The sequence below is a fragment of the Cottoperca gobio genome, chromosome 14, assembly GCF_900634415.1.
Source record: "Cottoperca gobio chromosome 14, fCotGob3.1, whole genome shotgun sequence".
Taxonomy (NCBI): domain Eukaryota; kingdom Metazoa; phylum Chordata; class Actinopteri; order Perciformes; family Bovichtidae; genus Cottoperca; species Cottoperca gobio.
The window spans coordinates 6,782,724-6,793,166 of record NC_041368.1 but is presented as its reverse complement, the minus strand read 5'-3'; the positions used below and the strand labels follow the sequence as shown (position 1 = coordinate 6,793,166).

General features: G+C 41.5%; 1 protein-coding gene across 1 annotated transcript; it reads left to right on the top strand.

Annotated features, from left to right (window-relative positions):
• The first annotated feature begins 1,069 nt into the window (after positions 1–1,069).
• paxbp1 (PAX3 and PAX7 binding protein 1) lies at positions 1,070–10,406 on the top strand. Its single transcript, XM_029447498.1, is given in 19 exon segments — positions 1,070–1,351; positions 1,353–1,512; positions 1,777–1,896; positions 2,419–2,631; positions 2,977–3,198; positions 3,300–3,400; positions 3,643–3,866; positions 4,203–4,392; positions 5,440–5,563; positions 6,260–6,362; positions 6,690–6,805; positions 6,953–7,152; positions 7,257–7,404; positions 7,543–7,664; positions 7,786–7,862; positions 7,946–8,012; positions 8,275–8,421; positions 9,187–9,341; positions 9,576–10,406. Coding segments are annotated over 19 exon segments (2,763 nt in total). The 5' UTR covers positions 1,070–1,198; the 3' UTR covers positions 9,697–10,406.
• Positions 10,407–10,443: the final 37 nt, after the last annotated feature.

Sequence of the window (10,443 nt, the reverse complement as noted above, 5' to 3'; positions counted from 1 at the left end):
CTTCTCTCCTGGGTGCCAGCTGGTGCAAGATAAACCGCAGTACATCCAAATAAATCAAAGTTCCAGCGCACACCAGGATACTGGTATACTCATTATTATATTAATGAATTACGTATAAAAACAAGAAGAAGGGAACTATGCATTTTGCCTGCTTCATCATCAGATACTCTTTCTTGTTTTTACATGGATTTGTTGATAAAATACTGTCCATACCAGTATCCTGCTGTGCGCTGGAATTTTGATTTATTTTGGTTTACTGTTTTATGAATATTTATGACGGATGTCAAGAGTCATTCAGTTGATAATGTCACTTTCAGTGCAATGTTGGCAATTTGATATTAAACAAGGGGACATGCTGCATAGCCTGTCATGGCAGGCTTCACTGACAAACACAAATGAACCGTGAATGTGTTACAGAGATTACATTACTGGAAACTGTCATATTGGGTTAATTTGACCATGGCTGTCAAAGTCAATCCCATATTTTATTACAGTGAGTGTCATCAATAATTCCCTTGACATTTTAAACAACAGTTGAGTTCTGAAGGTTCACGAGGGTGAGGTTCACAATTTCAGTGTTTAGGCTTTACATGAACCACAGAAGTATTTTCATGTAGACAGGATATTAATAATTTACTGTAATCTCAAATAGGACACTAATTGATACCATTGAGATATTGAAAGCTTTATAAACATATAAAGGTTAAATGCACTGTCAAGTGCTCTCATGAGGGTCCCACACACACACACACCAATTAATAAACATTTAATAAGACAACAGAGAACAAGATTGTTTTATCTGTAGGCTATACCATGGGCTTTGGAAAACACCTAATTAACAAAAATGATTGACAAACCAGCGCATATTTATAATTATCATAATTTTATATACACTTTTACAACAAATTATGTCCCAATTCACGTAAATAATTAAAAATCTTTCAGCTTCTGCATTCATTATTTCATCTGTCGGGCACGTCACTGATGCAGAGCTGTACACGTTTTGTCCAGCTGGGGGCAGTATTATGCTGGTGGTGCACGTGCTCAGCTGAAGACTTTGAAGAAGAAGAAGAAGAAACGCAGTATCTGACAGAAAATGGCTGACTGGCAGTGTGGGGGTAATTTCCTTCTGCTCCGAGCGCAATTTTAAGTGGCCATAAGTTGAAGCATGAACTGTTGGATTTAGCAAAGAAACATAATGTTTAAAAAGGCGAAACGCGCTAACTTCCGAAGGAGGAATGAGTCCGACGAGGAAGAACAGGAGGAGAGTCGGCAGCCGCCAGTGCCGTCGATACCGTTTGGGCCTGCCGTGGAGGAAATCCCGTTCATGGAGACTTCCATCAGCGTTACCTGCAGCACCTAGCAGCACTGATAACTACCACAGCAACGGGTTTCAGGCCAACATTTTAAAAGCGGTTAAGAAAGAAAAGAAAGTTAAAGATACAGCTATCGTTACAGCTGCGGTGCCTGCACCCACAAAAGCCAGTTTGCTGAGTTTCGACGATGATGAAGGTAAGCTAACATGGTAACCAATGCTAAGTTAGCTAGACGCTTACGAAAGCGTGGAGTCCTGACAGGTTTAAGTATTAACGTTACACTTGTTGTTTCTGCTTAGGATACAACAATCGAACGTGTAATTGCATAAAACATTATAAATTAGCTAGCTTTGTACTTTTCTTGTCCGGCAATCATTCTTATGATCCAATTTAACTTGGATGATGTGCGTGGTTAACTTGACTCCCCGCTTACTTCATCAAATGACGTGTTTGTAAACAGAAGGATCCGAGGTGTTCCGAGTGAAGAAATCCAACCACAGCAAGAAGATTGTCAAACAGCTGAAGAAGGAATACAAGGAGGATTTGGAGAAGTCTGGAGTCAAACATGAACACAGATCAGGTGGGTTATCCTACAGTCCAAGCTATACACTGGCTTTCATCTCTGCTGTCACTTTAACCGACCTAGCTAACTTTGCAGCAGCAACATTTATCACCAAATATGAGAAAGCATGAAGCTGAATTAAGGCATATCGTTATAGTTTTGCTAAAATGTCACATGTAACGTTAGATATACCATGAGTTATCTGAGAAAAGGGGATTATCGTTTTACAATGTCATTAAAGTTAACCCCTTTTTCTGTGGCAGACATTTACGTCAAGTTCTGTGCATGGTATCAGTGCATTTTCACATAATCTTGCCATGCTCAATACTAACAGACACTCATTGAGAATCCTACCTGAATTACCCTTAATATCCCATATATTAGTGCTATTAGGGTATCTGGATTGGCTAGACTGTCCTGTAATATGGAGCATAACATCAGCCACCCATAGTATCAGTAGTTACAAAGTACATGTAATAGAAGTTTTGTTAGATCTGTTAGCCTCTTGGCTTAACTTTTCTCTACATCTGGTTTTCCTAGATGCTCCACTTCAGCCTGCGGTTGCCATCAAAGAGGAAGTTACTAGCAGAGCGGGTAGTGATCAGGGGGAGGAAGAAATGGAGGTGGACAGTGCTGATGACCAGCAGGAAGAGGTGAAGAGTCAAGGTGGCCACCCACAAGGTCAAGTCTCCAGGAGCAACCACTCTGTCTCAACGTTCAACACGCTTTCCTCCCTTGGCAGCCTGAAACCAGGTAGCGCACACACACACTTACACACGCACACTCTGTGTCTAACTATCATCACTTGCACAACCAGTCTAACATGCTTTTATAAAGAATGGGCTACTCCTACTTTTCCAGAGTGTAATAGAAAGTATCACTGAGTTTCCATAATGTTTTAATTTCAATTCTGCTACTAATCTTAGATTATAACTCTGTACCCTTCTCTGAATTATTGGTCCTCTACTGTCGTTGAAACCCTGTTTGAAAGTGCTTCCACCTCATTGCATACAGCACTATGCATCCAAACCTGAAATACGTTTTGGTATTTGTTTACACAATGACTTACTTAAATCCAATCTGTTTCTCTCACTCTAGGGGAGATCCCCGATGCGGCATTTATCCATGCTGCCCGAAAGCGACGGCAACTGGCTAGAGAGCTGGGCGGTGAAGCCCCTCTGGTAGAGACGGAGACTCCCAAAAAACGCATGGCACAAGAAGACCAAGATGCCAGTGACGACGAAGACGAGGATGAGAAGAGGATCCGCTTCAGCGGAGTCAAGAACAAAAGCCAGAGACAAAAGATCGCTGAGGAGATAGGTACCTTAAGAAAAAATGGCACACTGCCCATTCATTGATTTATTTACTACTGTTTTCATTCAGCTGTCTCTAAGACATGAACATCCCCTTCACATGTACAGGTATTGAGGGTAGTGATGACGAGGCCTTGGATACAGGTCAGGATGAGGAGGTGATCCGATGGGAGCAGGAGCAGATTAGGAAAGGAATCAGCATACCCCAGGTAAACTGCACTACTTCTCTGAACAGCTGTAAAATACTTCTAGACAATGCTTTTCTCTGTCTCATATCGAACTGTATTGAATGCCTTTTGGTTTGGTTGTTGGCCGGACAATACGAAAATCAAAAATAATCATTGATGGATTCATTAATAATGCAAATGACCATTAGTTGCATTCCTTATTAATTGGTAGTTGGTCGTCATATTAAAAGCATTCTGTGTTTTCCTTGTTTCTAATGATTTAGGTCCAAAGCAGCCAGCCAGAGGACAACACGGTCTACTACCAGAACAGCTACGAGACCCAACCCTATGGCTCCTCCTACAGCATGCCTTTCACGTACAGCACTGTGGCACAGCAGACTGTCAAACCAACGGGCCGAGCAGACAATGGCTCTGTTCACTACGGGACCCCTATTAGTGATCTAACCCCGGTATCCATTGATCTGGTAAAGAAACGCCTGCAGGATAGGTAGGTTCAGTGAGACACTGCAGCAACATCTAATATCAGTCTTCAGCTCAGCCGCTGCCATCTTTGTTTGCTGTGGTCCTGAAGACCCAGCAAAGCTATCCACAGATCGAAGGGCCAGAGAGGAAGTGTGTGGGTCTGTAGGGGGTTACATTAGTCCCCCCCTAATTACAACTACAAAGGAGTGCATTTTTTTTAGCGTCCCTGTTGCCTGGCAATCAGGTTTCATGATGTCTATGTCTGCTTAGTTTGTCAGTGATTAAGATTAGACCAGCTTTGTTTGTCCTCAGCCTTATCTGAGTCCTTATTACTGTCTTTCCCTGTTTGTCGCGTCTGTAGGCTCAGCCAAATGAGTGCAGGCCACGACGCAAACGCCAGGCGATACAAACAGATCGAAGAAGACCTAGCTGCCTCTGAGAGTGCCATACAGCAGCTGGAGGGCTCATCCAATAACAATTCAGATCAATATAAATTCTTGCAAGAGATGCGAGGGTATGTTGGAGACTTGCTTGAGTGTTTCAGTGAAAAGGTAAGGGAGAATTTATCTGCTCTCTGATTTTTAGCTGTTTTCTGTTTTTGTGTGATCTCACTGACCAATTCATGTGGATTTTAAAAGGGATAGAATCTAATAAGAAATCCATATTGTGAAACATTGAGAGCCACATAAAATCCAGTTTTAGTAAAAAAAAAATGTGATACTATTATTGAGCCTTGTTAAACGTGCTGACAAGCCAATGTGGCTGCACATGAGTCACTTGGAGCACACTCAGACATGCTGTTATTCCATTACCTTCTACTATGTCAGTGACATACTTTTGCAAATGGATTTTGTATAGAAACATGTTTTTCTTACTTCATTATGAATCTGATTGTTTCAGCTACTTAAAGAAGATGTAGTCATTGCATACAAAAAGTTATCATAAGATGAGTTGGGGCTATAAGAGACCTCTAGCCATCTATATACCCAAGTGTCCAAACTTAACCCAATTTGTTAAAACCTAATGAAAGGATGTCTCTGACCCGAGCTATAGTTTTGTACGCCTATAGCTACTTATAAATGCATGTCTAAACAGAATAATTCAGTCTTGATCCTGCAGCAGCAGAGCAGCAACTACATGGAACAGAGAACTGGCCTGCCTGCTGCACCACATTAATGTCTGTTTGAACCCTATTAGGTGATGGAAACAGGACACTAACCAACCATTATCAGTGTGACTTAGTGTGGAGTGAATACAGTGTAAACATGAACACTGGAACTGTATATTGTCAATGTTGGGTAAAAACCTTCAGCTCCACACTTGTGTTGTTTTAATGCTTCGCAAGGCATTTAACAAGGACCTGTAACTTGGTTTGCCAGTATTCTCATCTTAAACCAAAAATCTATAGTGTTGAAACTTTCCTTGAAGGAAACATTACATTTTAGAGCTGCTAAGTTTTCACCCGACACTAGTGATATGCTGGTTCCGGTTTTATATTGTCCATCATGCTCCTCTTGTCCCTCTAGCAAGACACCCCTGTGACTTGGAGCCCCACTTTTGTTTGGGTCAAAGGTCACAGAAGGCATCATATCTTTCAGGTGCCTGCTGTTCTGGAGCTGGAGGCTGCCATGCACCAGTTACTAAGGCAACGGGCCTCACGACTTGTCCAGAGAAGACAGGATGATATTAAAGATGAATCGTCGGAGTTTGCAAGCCTTTCAAGTCAGTCCATCTTGAAGGTTTTTATGATTTATTTGAACGGCCTCGTTAGTTCTCTGTGTGTGTGTGTGTGTGTGTGTGTGTTCACCATTTTGTGTCCCACAATCCCCTTTTTATGTTTCCCTCATGAGTGATTTAAGGTTAATTGTTGTGTGATTTTTGAGTGAGCATGTATGTATGTATGTGTATGTGTGTGTGTATGTATGTATGTATGTATGTATGTATGAGAACTGTTTTATTAGAGGAGCTGTTTCGGCTACTCTTTATTGGCCGAGTCTCTGTCAGCTGGGTGGTTGTAACTCAGCTCAAGCAATGAGTCACTAAGTAAAGATAAACAATTATCTGTTAGTGACTTGTCATCTGTCACTTTCACTGTAACATGTTGGAGGTTGCAGCCAGGTAAGTGACTAGAAAATGAATGATACCAAAATGATTTGTAACAACTATGATGTCTTATTGCTGCTGCTAGCTTTTTATATATTAGAAGGTTTAGGTCAGAATTTTAATTTGTTTCATATACTTAAAACAATCCCTTTGACTATCACTTGCTTATCTCATGTCATTTATTTTTAAGCATTTTGAATTACTGTAAACTATAACTCTGTTTTGTTAGATGTTGAGGGCCCAGAGTTAGATTGAGGTTTTGGGTTGTCTCAGCTTTTCATTGCTAGTTTCTAACATGGCTCCTGTCTCTTGCAGATAAAGCTGTCATGGCTCCTAATTTGGACTCATTTGGTCGAGACCGCGCGGCATACACAGAGAACAGTCGTCAGAGGAGGATAGCGGAAAGAGAAGCACGACGGTATGAAGCTCAGTCGTACTCTAAAGGCGGCAGGATTTCTAGGCTATACATTATGTTTCTAGGATAATAGGTACAAGCTCCATTGTCCCTGTAGGCTGTGTTTCTGTTCTTACCTCAGGGCAAAATCTCCTTTTTGAGCTTAGCTTTCTGCTCTTTTATTTGCAAATATACAGCCTTGATTGTTTGATTTGTAAAGCATACATTTACCATGTAACAGATCATAAGTTCTGACTTTAAAAGGAGTCATTTTAGTGCCAAGCTTAAAGTGTATCATACATTCTGTCCTCTGTTTTAATTGTATTACTTTGTGCCTCTGGGTGGGTTCAGAACTCGGCGGCGACAAGCTAGAGAGCAGAATGGAAAAAGGGCTGAGCATAAAGAAGGCTTATCATCTGATGATGAGGAGACCTCCACTGACATAACCAGCTTCAACATGGAGAAAGGTACATCATTACATTGCTGCAAAAATTCCACTGTACACCATAATGAGAAGAATTGACAGATGTGTTGATTTAAAGGTAATTTAACACGGACCTAAAACTTAGACTTCCTGCAGCTCGTGCCTAACTAAAGCCGTTTGTCCCATCCAGATCGTATCATCAGGGAATGCAAGAAAGTCTTTGAGGATGTGGTGGAGGACTTTCATTCACTTGACTGCATCAAATCCCATTTTGAAGTGTGGAGGAAAGAATATGCCGACTGCTACAGAGACGCTTACATTGGCCTCTGCCTGCCCAAACTCTTTAACCCTTTAGTCCGTCTGCAGCTGATTACATGGAACCCTCTCGAGGTAAGGAACATGTGTGCCCGTGTTTTTTGGTGAAAGATTTTTTTTTTCCATTTTGAAATGTGGACGGCTCTAAAATCCACTTCTTGTCTTTTTTCCCTTCCCAGTCTCAGTGTGCAAATTTCGAGTACATGCTCTGGTTTGAGTCGCTGCTGTTCTATGGCTTTGAGGAGCACAGCGTGTTGCAGAGAGGAGATGGGGATAGCAGCTTGCTGCCTGCTATTGTGGAGAAGGTCATCCTCTCCAAACTGACAGGTAGAGTAACTCTCACAGCTGCACCCAGCATACTAAGATTTGCTTGGCATAACAATGCAGGCCAGTACAAATATGTCATGTGTATTAATGTATTGGTTTGTGTGTGTGTGTGTGTGTGTGTGTGTGTGTGTGTGTCAGTGTTGGCAGAGCAAGTGTGGGACCCGCTGTCAAACAGTCAGACAGCCAGGCTGGTGGGCTTCATTCACAGACTAATGAAAGGTTACCCCACCGTGCTGCATGGAGAAAACCGGTACACGCAGGTACTGTAGTGTACATCCTCACTACCTACATAAACGGACTGTCTGCAAAACAAGAGATTACTTTGCCTCTGGTGGTAGAATTAGTATCATCTTGATTTTCTCTTTACTTTTTCTCTATCAGGAGCTTTTGAAAACAATTGTCTTCAGGGCCAGGCGGACTCTGGATGAAGATGTCTTCCTTCCACTCTACCCCAAAAAGTATGTTTCACAATTGAGGAAGTTCAATCTGTATAATGAAGCTTGAATACTGATTTTTAAAGTGTGTTTTTGCTTTTGTTCAGTGTGTTGGAGAACAAGAATAGCGGTCCCTACTTATTCTACCAGAGGCAGTTCTGGTCCTGTGTGAAGGTATGTACAAAAGTGAGAGTTAAGGCTGTTGTATTTAGATTCATGAATCCATTCAAATACTAATTACACTGACTGTTATCTTCAAATGAAGTCCCACCACAAATAGAAAGGAGGTGAGGAGGGTTATACCTTACAGGAGAAATGCTTACCAGCTATGACTGTGTATCCTTGATATCATTTGTACACTAACCACTGATGGTAAACATAAATGAATAGAAGCTCTTGGATGGTGACGTTCTATGCTGCTGTGTTTCTGTCCTAGCTGCTGGGCAACATCCTGCAGTGGGAAGGTATCTTGTCCAGTTCCTGTCTAAGGGATCTGGCATTGGACAGCACTCTGAACCGATACATCCTCTGTGCACTGCAGACCACGGACACCGGGGAGGACAACGTCCCCAAGTGCCAGAAGGTAGGAGACGCACCAATTGTTCTGTAGTTTCGTGCTTCATGTGTAAATAGGCAGAGCTCCTATAGTCAGAATGATTGTCTCGATTAAGTGACTTGTTTTGGAACGATTTACAATTTACCATGAAAATGTTGTTTAGTGATATCACTAAACAAACAGCCACTAAATGGCAGAAGGGTATTTTTACAACCGCTTGAGTTTACCTGCAACAAGCCACCCGATCCTGAACTGTAGGTTGTTGTTTTTTGTCAATGACATGTTCGTTGTTTACATTTTTTAAATATTTGGTACCTGATTCCATCAGCTTTGTCAACAGTGTCATTACTGTTTTGTTGGGTTTAAAAAAATTAAATAAAGTCACTATCAGTAGTGCAATGAATGGAACCTTTGAATGTGGAAGTCTCTTCCCAATAGGTTCATAGGTTTAGTCTGAGATAAGAGAAACGAGAACTTTCACAGCCCTGTACTGCATTGACACACCTTTTATCATAGGTTTCAAATGTATTCCAGAGACCTCTCACTATATTTAATCGTACACGATGTGCCTATTGAGTCTAAAAATAAACACGATGATATTTCTTTAAACCACCTGGTGTGTGTGTGTGTGTGTGTGTGTGTGTGTGTGTGTGTGTGTGTGTGTGTGTGTGTGTGTGTTGAATAATACAAGCCTCCCAGGTCAATGTGATTGGCTGCGCTCTACTTTCCTGTGCAAACAGGATGATGCAGAGCTGGTGTTGAACTCCTCCTTGTGCTTTTCTTCTTTTTCAGGTGGTGGAGTGTTTGCCCGTTCAGTGGTTCTCTGGACTGAAGGGCCAGCAGACGTTGCCTCAGTTGGAGCCGTTCTGTCGCTACCTCACCCACCTGGCCAACTCATTTAACCGTAGCAGTTTAGGCGGGTCTGATTTGGAACGTCGCTCTGCCAAGTAAGAGGCTCTGCTCTGCATAAACACTTTATTTGTCTAAATTGGGGAACTTGAATTCTGTTATAGCGCCATCTGCTGGAATATTATGGAAGGTGCTTTAAAAAGGATACAATGGAAGATTGTCGGGTCAAATTTAGTTCTTAGATGACTCTCTTAATAACTACCTTTTGTGATATGATGTGACGCTAAGGGTTTTGTCCATACTGCTTCTAATATAACTTAATCTGCCAACAGGGACCTGATCAAAGAAGTGGTGAAGATGTTGGGTCAGATGAATGCCCTGGACCACATCATCACTGTGGCAGCAGAGCACGGCATTAAAGACATCAAGCCACTTTTGGAAGCCAAGTCGTAGAGGAGGACACGGCAACATCAGCTCTTCACTCGTCTTTCCTCGTGTTGGACACATTTGAAGCCATGGAATCACTAGAGTTGGGTTTCTGGAAAAAGTCTGCGTAAATTTGAAATGCAACTCAACAGGTGTTACTTTGCTTTGGAAGAGAAGGCAAAAAACCCTTGATGTAAATATTGTGAATAATGTATAGAAAGGTTTGCTCATATGCTCAACACAAGACTGATGCTGAAATGAAACCTTGTATTTCCAGCTCAACAACAACACTTAGTTATATTACATGCTGGCAATATTTGAAATGAATAACTTATTCAGAGTAGACGACTGTTGACATGAGCTACTGGCTTATGTTTGGAAAATATCTGATCTCTAAATTGACACCATATTCACCCTGGCTATCTGTAAAAACTGCTTAACCACACTTTATTTCTTAGATTCTGTAGTTTTCCATGTGTGCAGTAAGAACTCTCTAGTTGGCCATAAGGTATACATTGCACACTAGATAAGCTGGACAATGGACTTGTCTGCCAGTACTCTGTAGGACAAGTTGATATGGTTGTTGTTCTTTGATCTCCACTTCACCGTACAGTTCTCCTGCATCACTTACAGACTGCCCCCATGACCCACCCCAGCTGAGAACTTTGTATTCAGATTTGTAAGATTTTTGTTTTAGCATTTTATTTGCCTGTGAATAAACTATCCATTTGAATGAATTATGTCTCGTTGCAATTAATTGAAAACTGGCTCCAA